The 12205-nt window shown below is 43.5% G+C and overlaps 1 protein-coding gene across 2 annotated transcripts in view; it reads right to left on the bottom strand.

Annotated features, from left to right (window-relative positions):
- Positions 1–12205, bottom strand: part of VWA3B (von Willebrand factor A domain containing 3B) — a 161527-nt gene that overhangs the window by 56427 nt on the left and 92895 nt on the right. For both annotated transcript variants that reach the window (XM_044286819.1, XM_044286820.1), the window contains exon 27: positions 7374–7540. In XM_044286819.1, the coding sequence (XP_044142754.1) occupies positions 7374–7540 (167 nt within the window). The remainder of the gene's footprint in view (positions 1–7373; positions 7541–12205) is intronic.

The raw sequence follows: 12205 nt of genomic DNA, 5'->3' as shown, positions 1-12205 counted from the left end.
AGTCTTTCTTGCAGAGAGAACACAAGTATTAATTTCCTCCCGATACCTTCCATTTTCATCTGGCAGTCAATGGGTGGGCATGTGATTTAAAGAGCCTAGTCTCCTGTTATAGGTAGAACGTTTGGGGTGGGCTCCTAGAGGCAGATCCTTCACAGCTAAAGTAAGGTCTGATCAGAAGAATGTGTAAGGAGGGCAATAAATTGGGTGACAGATGTAGAATTCTTTATATATTTTCAGCAGCATAGCCTCAAAGGGGAAGATAAAATTGTCCCTAGACATTAGATTTATCCCACTAATAATCTCAAGTCTATGGATCCTGACAGACCCTCACCCTAGGGCTAGCAGAAACACAGGTGGAACCATGAATGATTAGTTTTTGGCAGAACAGAATCACACAGATACCTCCTCCCATTCCTCCATGTCTCGGTTTTACAAAAAAAAAAAAATGTTACTAGAGGTCATTTCATTTTTACAGTATTTCCTTACCTGGCACAAGCAAAATGCCTATCCATATCGAAAATCTGTCAAGCATTCAGTTATAAGTGTGGTCCCTAATGGCAGTCGGACCGGGGTTCCTTGGTTCTAGCAGAGGAGATTAGTCTAGGAGCCCACCCTGTATGTATACAGAACATCTGCATGCTCACGTGGTGTTTTTTGCCATGAAACTATGGGTCTAAATCCAGCTCTTAAAAGGTTTGTGTTTTTGGTGGACCTGTGGGAACTATCATTGTCAGAGCCTAGGCCCACAAAAGAAGATCCTCTGGTAGTCTCTTGGGCCAGTCCAACCCTGCCTAGTAATTTAAGGGGTTGTTAACAAAAATTAAGCTAAGGCAGCATTTATCATAAAATAAACATACACTGGCCTATTTCATCCCCTATCACTTCAATGTCATCTTCTTAGCTACAGTAGTGACAAGTCCATATACTCCAGAAAACACTGCATCAAAGCAGTGGCATAAGTAGAATATGGTGCATGACTGCTGAGGCCACGGACTGGCTGCAGCAGTCACGTGGAGTATACGGGCACATCAGTGCTGCAGCAAGAGAAACAGCCTGGCAGGGAGGATCAGGGTGGCAAAACGCTAAAATCGATGGGGAGAAAATGTGAATAAATGGTATTTTTTTTGTTTTACCTTTTTTGATAAGCATTGTGTCCCAACAGTATGCGCAGTTTGTGAACCTGGCTACTGTATATTCTGCATTGTGAGCGTAAACAGAAAATCTATGGAACTTCATAAAGAGTCACTAGTCCGTTCTAGTAGAGGCAGCTTCAGTGTCTATATGACAGAGAGATGCGCAAAGCTCGAAATGAAATCACAGTCATAGCAAGGCTGGGTTTACATGCTACAATTCTTGTGACGATTAGACGTGGCAAATTCTTAATTAGGTGTGAAGAAGAACTTTACTGATCGCAGAATGACATTGGGAGGTCATCTGATAAAGATTCTTGTTTACTAGCGGCAATTGAAACGGCACACATTTTAGCATCTCGGAATAAATTTAGCATGGCAACGCTTATATTCACCCGACAAAATGTCTTTGGGTCATTAATGCACAATTTTCACAAGATGTACTAGAAATTGATCAAATTGTGCACAAAAAAAAAAAGTAGAGTGTAAAGCCTCCCTAACTGTGATCTTAAAGGGGTTATCACACAAAAAGCATTACTATGCAATGAATAAGGCATTTCAGATGAAGTATTATCGCAATATACATGCAATAAAAACACTGTAATGTTTTTATATATATTTTCCTCTCTGGTAGCACCCCCTGCTGTCGGTGATGGACCAAGATGCGTCCCAGCTTTCTTCCTCCACTTAGTTCTGCTGTACTACATAGTGAAGCAGGTGAAGTGACCCAGACACCTTTCATTCATTAATCCCTACTTCTAAATTCATAAAAGATAAAGCTACAGTATATCACAAAAGTGGTTACACCCCTCACATTTTTGGAAATATTTTATTATGTCTTTTCATGGGACAACACTGAAAATATGACACTTTGATACAATGTAAAGTAGTCAGTGTACAGCTTGTATAACTGTGTAAATGTGGTGAGCCCTCAAAGTAACTCAACACACAGCCATTAATGTCTAAACCGCTGGCAACAAAAGTGAGAACATCCCTAAGTGAAAATGGCCAAACTGTTTCCAGCACTGCCTTAACTCTCTTGGGCATGTAGTTCACTAGAGCCTCACAGGTTGCCACTAGAATCCTCTTCCACTCCTCCAAAACGACATCAAGGGGCTGGTAGATGTTAGAGACCTTGTTCCCCTCCACCCTCCGTTTGAGGATATCCCATAGATGCTCAACAGGGTTTAGGTACATGCTTGGCCAGGCCAGCATCTTTACCCTCAGTTTCTTTAGCAAGGAAGTGGTGGTCTTGGAGGTGTGTTTGGGGTCATTATCGTGTTGGAATACTTCCCTGCGCCCAGTTTCCGAAGGGAAGGGATCATGTATAACACTACATGTTAGCATTTATTGTTCCCTTAATGAACTGTAGCTCCCCACAGCCGGCAGCACTCATACAGCCCCAAACCATACACTCCCACCACCAGGCTTGACTGTAGGCAAGACACACTTGTCTTTGTACTCCTCATCTAGTTGCCAACACAGACGCTTGACACCATCTGAACCAGATAAGTTTATTTTGGTCTCATCATTCCACAGGACATGGTTCCAGTAATCCATGCACCTAGTTTGATTGTCTTCAGCAAACTGTTTGCGGGATTTCTTGTGCATCATCAGCCATGAAGACTAATTTGATGTAGTGTGCGGCATATGGTCTGAGCACTGACAGGCCGACCCCCTCACCTCTTTAATCTCTGCAGCAATGCTGGCAGCACTCATACATCTATTTTGAAAAGACAACCTCTGGATATGACGTTGAGCACGTGCACTCACCTTCTTTGGTCAACCATGGTGAGGACTGTTTTGACTGGAACCTGTCTTGTTAAACCTCTGTATGGTCTTGGCCACCGTGCTGCAGCTCAGTTTCAGGGTGTTGGCAATCAACTTATAGCCTAAGACATCTTTATGTAGAGCAACAATTATTTTTTTCAGATCCTCAGAGAGGTCTTTGCCATGAGGTGCCATGTTGAACTTCCAGTGACCTGCTCTCCATTCACACCTGAAACATTGTAACACTAACGAGTCACATGACCCTGGGGAGGGAAAATGTCTAATTGGGCACAATTTGGCCATTTTCCCTTAAGGGTGTACTCACTTTTGTTGCCAGCGGTTTAGACATTAATGGCTGTGTGTTGAGTTACTTTGAGGGTACACCAAATTTAGACTGTTATACAAGCTGTACACTGACTACTTTACATTGTATCAAAGTGTCATATCTTTAGTGCTGTCCCATGAAGATGTAAATATTTTATTCTAAAAATGTGAGGGGTGTAATCACTTTTGTGACATACTGTATATACAGCCCAGACAGTGGAGAAGGATATTGCATGGCATACCATGGTGCTATGTATTAGTGGAATCACTGGGGCTTTTTGTGAGGGACCATTTTCTATGCAGGGTTCTCCAGCCGCTGGCCACCCACAGTAAGTTCGGAGCTGCAGAGGGGTGAGTAAAGCAACAAAAATGGGTAGGAATTACTCCAGGTATAAAGAAAAGCTTTAGCCTAAAGAAAAACACAGTTAAAGGGGTTTTCCGATAACTTTAATACTGATGACCTATCTTCTGGACAGGTCATCAGTATCTGATCGGTCGGGGTTCGACACCCAGAGGATAGGTCACCAGTATTAAGGTCTGGGAAAACCCCTTTAAGTATTTAAATGGTGTGACCAATGGGTAATAAATGCAAACTGAATAGAGATACAGTATATTACAAAAGTCACGTGTAATATTTCATAGGACTGATAATTAAGAATTTGAGAATATCGCAGCTATCAGGTTTTCACTACATTTTACTGAACCACTCAGACAACACAAGAGAATCTTTCTTATCAGCACATAAGTATCACCCATAACTTCCTTTTGGTGAGGGTACACATAGGATGACTTCCTTTATCGGTCCTCTGTGGCATGCAATACAATAAAAAAAAAAAGTACAATAGAAATAATCAGTATGGATATTTTTTATATATAAGGACTTTGCAATGAAACAAACCTATAAAGAATGGCTAGCTTCACACTGGCATCCAGAGATCGGACTGGGAAGCAGCCTGCCGGAGCTCTCCGACTCCGATATTGCCAGACACTACCTGAGTGCCCACTGGCTCCATTAACAATAATGGGGATCAGCGGAGATTCTGCCGAAACCCTGCAAATATGCAGAGAATCTGTCGGACAAATATAGCTGGGTTTATGGGAGCAGTGGGCATTCCGGCAGATCCAGAGATCTCTGAACGCTAGTGTGCAACTAGTCTAACACATCTCCTATTGCAATGTAGAGGCATTATGTGAAGTACAGTAGTCACCTTTTCCATCGGCCTTAGAAAACTTTGTAAACTGACAGTTCTGCAGTTTTATGGTGTCCTAACTAAGGGCAACATAAACTAGTGACAGGTCTCCTTATCAAAATGCTGGGTCACTTTCTTTAATTTACCCATCCAATTTACTAAAAATCTTGTATTGAACATCTCCAGTGGATAAAGATGAGTCCTGATATTCATGAGCTCCTGGCTTTCCCTGCCCAGTTATGCACATGGGAAGGAATAATGCAAGTCACCCGTACATACTAAATGGTAAAACACTCACTGACATAGAAAAGGATCTAGGAATTTTAATAAACAACAAACTAAGCTGCAAAAAACAGTGTCAGGCAGCTGCTGCCAAGGCCAATAAGATGATGGGTTGCATCAGAAGGGGCATAGATGCCCGTGATAAGAACATAGTCCTACCACTTTACAAATCGCTAGTCAGACCACACATGGAGTACTGTGTACAGTTCTGGGCTCCTGTAAACAAGGAAGACATAGCAGAGCTGGAGAGGGTCCAGAGGAGGGCAACTAAAGTAATAACTGGGATGGGGCAACTAGATTATCAAAATTAGGGTTATTCACTTTAGAAAAAAGACGACTGAGGGGAGATCTAATTAATATGTATAAATATATCAGGGGTCAGTACAGAGATCTATCCCATCAGCTATTCATTCCCAGGACGGTGACTGTGACAAGGGGACATCCTCTGTGTCTGGAGGAAAGAAGGTTTGTACATAAACAGAGAAGAGGATTCTTTACGGTAAGAGCAGTGAGACTATGGAACTCTCTGCCTGAGGAGGTGGTGATGGTGAGTACAATAACTGAATTCAAGAGAGGCCTGGATGTGTTTCTGGAGCGTAATATTACAAGCTATAGATACTAGAGAGAGGTCGTTGATCCAGGGAGTTATTCTGATTGCCTGATTGGAGTCGGGAAGGAATTTTTTATTCCCCTAAATTGGGGAAAATTGGCTTCTACCTCACAGGTTTTTTTTTTTGCCTTCCTCTGGATCAACTTGCAGGATAACAGGCCGAACTGGATGGACAAATGTCTTTTTTCGGCCTTATGTACTATGTTACCTGCTGCTGATTCAGTTGGAAAAAACTGTCAGAGGTAGGTGGGCGGGGAGAGCTGTGAGCTCATGAATATCAGGACTCATTGGCGTGTGCTGGAGCTGTTAGCATATAAAAGTGAGGGCAGCAGAAAACTGGTGGACAGCTTCCCTTGAAGCCAAATTGATAATGAAATTAAAATAATGTCCTTTCCCTCTCTCAGTTCTAGCATACTCATTTTTCCATTCCTGAAATCACACATTTTTATGGATGTGATGCAAAAGTAATAGTTTAATAGATATTGTGAAATTGCAGACATTTTCAGTTTCATGGAAGCTTCACGGCTTTGTGTATAAACATAATGGGGCCGATTTTCTAAACCTATAGATGGAGTAAACAGACAGACAGTCTAGACCTGCACCAGATTTATCACAGGGGCTCAGGTTGGATGATAAATTTGATGCACTCGTCTATTGCTATTACAGCTAGTAGTTGGCTTAGGTTGAGACAGAAATTTTTCACCAGAATTGTGGCACAATCTGGGAGCTAATGTCACATATTAGGCCCCTTTCCTGTAAGCCACACCCGCTTGATAGGCTAGGCGCAGATCATTTTTCTAAACCTAGATGCATCAAATTCTACCACATTTTAGTGCAATTTATGCCAGAATCTAAGTGCACTCCCATTAGTATATGTGGGCCAATATCCTTGAACTAAATTTGACAGGGGTGACAGTACAAAAATAGCAGAAGCTGAAACTTTCCTGGGCTTAAAGGGTTCTTCCCATCCCAGCCATTCATGGTTGAGATGGGAATACCCAATGAGCGAGTGGAGTGGGATGTGTTACATTGTTTCCATAGCTCTCATTCACTTCCATAAGAATTGTGGAAACAGCATAGCACAGCCCAATTGGCTTCTGTATGCCCAGCAACCTCCGGCTGCCACATATGACAGGTATTCCGATCAGGGACTGTGCCAAAATTTAAAAGTATATGGATGGGGTTATGACCAGTGCAAACCCCAGCAATCACAAGAACAGGGATCCAGTGCACTCTGCAACTGAATGAGGTGGGCGGCACAAGTATAAATATAGGCAAATGTAGGGGTAGATGGCAAAGTACAATCACACAGATGTGACCATCACTTTAAATGTAACTCTGTTGCCCCACAGGGCTAATCATATGTCTTTTTAGATGACTCAGGTCTCCTTGTGAAGAGTTGGTGTAGGGATTCTTACAGGCCAGGCAAAGCTCCCTTGAAAAAACATATGCAGATCTCTTCCAATAGAAATAAAATTGTCTCTTTCACATATTGGAGATAGCTAGGCCATAGTCAACCCTTCAACAGGCCTTGCAATATGACTAAGAAAATGACCCAAACCAGTGGCCTTCTCCAAAAAGACAATAGACCCATTTTTATTCTTTGCAGTACAGAGCATGGTGCTGGGTTGGCTGGGTGAAAGGCCTTTGAGGTAGGGCTCAGGTGGTAGTGTTTCTCCTTGTGGAGAAGCCAAAGCTGGCGTAGGGCATCTTGAAGGTCAGGGACTGCTCAGACAGAGATGGTAGTTTTATAAATAAAGAGCAATACCCACTTACATCTGCAGGCAGGAGAACACTTGACAGTGCATACATTGGAAATCCTCAGAGTAGAGGGAAATGAAAATGATTGTCAAATTAGAAAATCCTTTGAATGCCTCAGAGACATTTAACTCTAATGTGGAAAGGAGAAAGCAGAGCCAATCATGGTACTTGTACGAATGAACAGAACCGTGTATAGAGTCTATGAATAGGAAATAAATGGGATTTCAGGCTGTCATGTCATGGAGTATGAAAGGAAATTAGCAGTGGTTGAATCCATACGTTAACGATAAGTTAAGTGTTCTCTACCTTGATCTGCGCCATCAGTGCTTGCCATGGAGTCACCGTCACTGGGAGTTTTGGTCACTAAATCTTGGGTCACTGACCGTCTGCTTCTCCGAGATACTGATCTATGTTTCTTCTCTTCCTTTGGTGGGGTTGGCTTCAGGAGTGGCTTAGCAAGTTGAACACTTGGGCTGAATGACAAGAATAAAATAAATTACTGCATATTAAGTACTGTAGAGGTGGACCTTAAAGGGGTTATCCCATCTTAGACAATAGGGGCATATCGCTAGGATATGCCCCCATTGTCTGATAAGTGCGGGTCCCACACCTACAAGTAGAACAGAGTCGGGGAGAGTTGTGGCTGGAGGACCCCGGGCTTCCTGGGGTCCATCCACCACCAGGCGCAGCTCCCCGCCTCTACCACTGAAGTGAATGGGAGCGCACCGCGCATACGCGGCCACCGCTCCCATTTATTTCTATGGGGCCCGACGGAAATAGCCGAGCCAGCGCTCGCCTATTTTCGGCGGCTCTATAGAAATGAATGGATGGCGGCTGCGCATGTGCAGTGCGCCCTCCTGAACTTTCTCTGCTCCTTTCTCCTTGTAGCTGCGGGTCCCAGCCGTGGGACCCGCCCCTATCAAAGAATGGGGGCATATCCTAGTGATATGCCCCCATTGTCTAAGATGGGATAACCCCTTTAAAGTCCACCTTAAAGTGAACCCGTCACCACTCCTGACATTCCTGTTTAATAGCTGTATGCAGCCCCCATGTAATAACAATTCTGGAACATCTATTCTTATGTCTCTATGTTGTGCCATTCCTCTATTATTACTGCTAGTTATGAATGAATTGCTAGCAGTCTGCAGTAAGGGTACAGAGGGGTAGTAACCAGTTGAGGGGGGGTACCTGCACAGTCTGAAAATGGCAGCACTGATTGGATAAAGCGAGTCTGTGCAGGTACATAAAGCCATAAGAATAAGTGCTCCAGAACTGTTATTACATGGGGATGCATGAAGCTATTCCAACAGGCATGTCGGGAGCGGTGACAGGTCCTCTTTAAAGAAGTTTTCCAAGATTATGTGTGGTATTAAGTGATAATATTACACCTGCTCATTCTGGCACCCTGGCTCCATCCAGAGATCTACCAGCCCCTGGCCTGCCTACTTCAGTCATGTGCTGCAACCAATGACTGGTCTCAGCAGTGAAGTGCCCCCAAGCACCATTTCCCCCCTTGGGGAGAAGTCATTAATGAGGCCATTGGCTCCATCTGTATCTCAGCCAGAAGTAAACAGGCTGGGGAACATTTGCAGAACTGATCAACATGACTGGCTCCCTCTGATTTCTAATAAAATGTAACAGTGCATTGCAGATAGCTACAAGTCTTGTATGTGGCTTCTATACCCGTTACCAATGGATTACCAGAATACAAAATGCTAATAAACGCTTCACTGCATCATCATATGTGCCTGCCAGGGGCCCCAAGCAATTTCCTTTAATCAGTATTACTCATGCACCGCCACAACTAAGGACAGCTTGACAGTTTTTAGTAATAAAACTTTGCTTACTGATTTTGTAGTTTTGTTACCAGTTGCATAAAGTCAGACTTCCTCACATAGAGGTCTTCAATGGCAGCGTACTTCAGTACAATAACAAGCAAACTGTTTATAATCGCCCACAGTTGACTATCATTGCACAATTAACTCATTAAAGGGCTTCTGTCACCCCCCAAAACTCATTTTTCATTTTTGATTTATTAAAATCCTTATTGGACGACTATTCCCTATATAGGGCTCTTACCTTGTTCTGTGGCTTGGTTTCACCAAAAAAATAAATAAATAAATAAATCAAGCTTTTAAAATATGCAAATGACTTCACTACCAGCAAGTAGGGCGTCTACTTGCTGGTAGCCGCCGCATCCTTTTAAAAAAAACGCCCCCTCCTCCTGTTGATTGACAGGTCCAGGGAGCACTCTCCTCCTCCGGCTGGCCCTGTCTGCAATTCAAATCCCGAGCCTGTGCCTTACGTGTCTTCATTCGGCGCAGGCGCTCTGAGAGAAGGACGCTCGCTTCCTCAGCACTTCCTCAGTGCGCCTGCGCCGATGACGTCTTCTCTTTCGGGATTAGAGGTGACATCATCGGCGCAGGCGCACTGAGGAAGCGAGCGTCCTTCTCTCAGAGCGTTTTTTTTTAAAGGAGGATGCTGCGGCTACCAGCAAGTAGACGCCCTACTTGCTGGTAGTGAAGTCATTTGTATATTTTAAAAGCTTGATTTTTAGTGAAACCAAGCCACAGAACAAGGTAAGAGCCCTATATAGGGAATAGTTGTCCAATAAGGATTTTAATATGCCCAAAAATGAAAAATGAGTTTTGGGGGGTGACAGAAGCCCTTTAAAGCTAACCAGGCCATTTAGATAGCTGTTGGCTGGGCATGCATGTGTTTCGAATGAGGAGAAAACTGCTGCCAGACACTTCTTCTGTCTTCCCTAAGAAGAAGAGGATCAGTCATGTTGATATCCAACTGCTTGATTCTTCTATCCCATGACATTTGCCATCAGTGAGAGTTGGGAAGCCATCATACACTTTAGATGAATGGCCAGTCCCTCCAAAATCTGTTGGTTTGTCCGACAATAATATCTACCTCCCAACCACCCTATACCTGGTGGGACAGTCCATATTTCGTCGAGGCAGTGCTGGATTTTGGCGGGACAGTCACAGATTTTGGCAGCTGTCCAATGGTTCCAGGACGGTGACAGTTAGTCCCAATTTCAACTATATCTGTGTCCTGAGGACACAGATACAATCGAATACCATGGTGAATCAGGGAGCCACCACATCCCTGCTTCACCACAGGCTTGTGGCGGCGCATAACTACTGTGTGAGGGACTAAGAGGGAATTAGTACTGTTAAAGGGGCACTAAGGGAGTATTCTACTGTGTGAGGCACTAAAAAGGCATCACTACTGTGAAGGGGCAGTAAGGAAGCATTCTGCTGTAATGGGGACATAACTCCTGGCCGACTACTAAAGGGAACTGGGGGACTGAGCATGTATAAATAGGCAATGACTGGAGTTAGAGGCATTGCCTAGGCCAGGGTTCAGCAACCTTCGGCACTCCAGCTGTTGTGAAACTACAACACCCAGCATGCTGCTTTCCCTTCTATGAAAGTTCAGAGAACAGTTAAGCAGATTTGCATTCTGGAAGTTGTAGTTTCACAACAGCTGGAGTTCCAGAGGTTGCTAAACCCTGGCTTAGGCTATGGGCACTACTGCTGTTGTTCCTCCTAGGGCTTTTCATAAATTCGGAGGTATGATTATTGTGTACATCCAGCTTTAAGCTCCATTCAGACGTCCGAGTGCATCCGCACTTCCGTGGCCCCGAACTTCCGGTTCGCGGCTCCGCAAAAAATAAATAAATAGAACATATGCGTTTCTTGTCTGCAATAGCGGACAAGAATAGGCATTTTCTATTATAGTGTTTTGAGGATCCGCAATTAGCGGATTCGCAAAACACTTACGGGCGTGTGAATGGACCCTAAGGGATGGACCTTAGGGTCCATTCACATGTCCGTAAGTCTGAATGGAGCCTAAGTTGTAGCTCATTGCAAAAATACTGACTCTGTCTTACATAGATACTAGTAAATTCATATGTGAGGCGTTGTCAAAATACTAGAAAGTGTGAGCTTTGGCGTGTTCATCCTGGGTATTCAAACCATTTACTGTAAAAACGTGGTCTCCTGTATAGATATGACATGTATACAGCAGCAATAGCACTCCCTTCCTCTCAGAACCTCCATCTAAGGCTCCATTCACACGTCTGCAAAATGGGTCCGCATCCGTTCCGCAATTTTGCGGAACGGGTGTGGACCAATTAATTCTCTATGGGGACGGAATAGATGCGGACAGCATACAGTGTGCTGTCTGCATCCGCAATTGCGGAGCGCGGCCCCGATCTTCGGGTCCGCAGCTCCGCAAAAGATAGAACATGTCCTATTCTTGTCCGCAGCTGTGGACAAGAATAGGCATTTCTATAGGGGTGCCGGGCTGGTGTGTTGTGGATCCGCAATTTGTGGGTCCGCAACACACCACGGACGTGTGAATGGAGCCTTATGCGATCAGTGTCAGTGGTCACACATGCTCAGTAGATCAGTTGCATTGCCTCGATCCTCTTACTCCAGGGCACTAGGGCACTAATAGCAGCTTCTCCCTTGGACTCAACACTTTAGGTAGATGTTTGTGCTGTAACAAATACATAACAGAAATATTCTAACATAGGAAGATTTTATTTAAATATTAATTAAAAAATGGACATGTATTACGAAATCTACCAAGGAAATGAAGTATTTAATCACGAGACAACTCAAGTAGAATATATATATACTGTATATAGTATATTTTTGTGTACCTCACTGTACCAGTCTGTGAATAGTTTCTTGTTTACTGTGTTTTTTATATTTGTGTAACCCCAGCTGGATATATAGCGCCATGGATTTAATGGTGCTTTAAACAACAATAATAATAATAATAATAATACGGTAATTTGTATTTGCCTTTTCAAGTATAAATTGCTTCAATGCTGTGGGAGCTCTATAGTGAATACAGTAGAGACAAAAAGTGCTATCGAAAAGATTGTTTTGAATCCAATTAAAACAAAAAGGGCCATAAATGAGCGGTCATAGTAGAATTGTGGTCTGTGGGGCATAGCTCATCTGCTCAGCAGGGCTCATATTTACACGGTGCAGACCTGTTTTGCTTCTTTTATGGTATTCATTTCATAAAGAAGCAGTTCTCGTCTTCACAGTTTACTGCATTTACTGTAGGTTAACCGGCCACAGTAAGACGGTGTCTGCATTGCTGATGAG

Source organism: Bufo gargarizans, chromosome 3, assembly GCF_014858855.1.
Source record: "Bufo gargarizans isolate SCDJY-AF-19 chromosome 3, ASM1485885v1, whole genome shotgun sequence".
NCBI lineage: Eukaryota > Metazoa > Chordata > Amphibia > Anura > Bufonidae > Bufo > Bufo gargarizans.
This window is presented reverse-complemented; position numbering and strand designations above follow the sequence as displayed.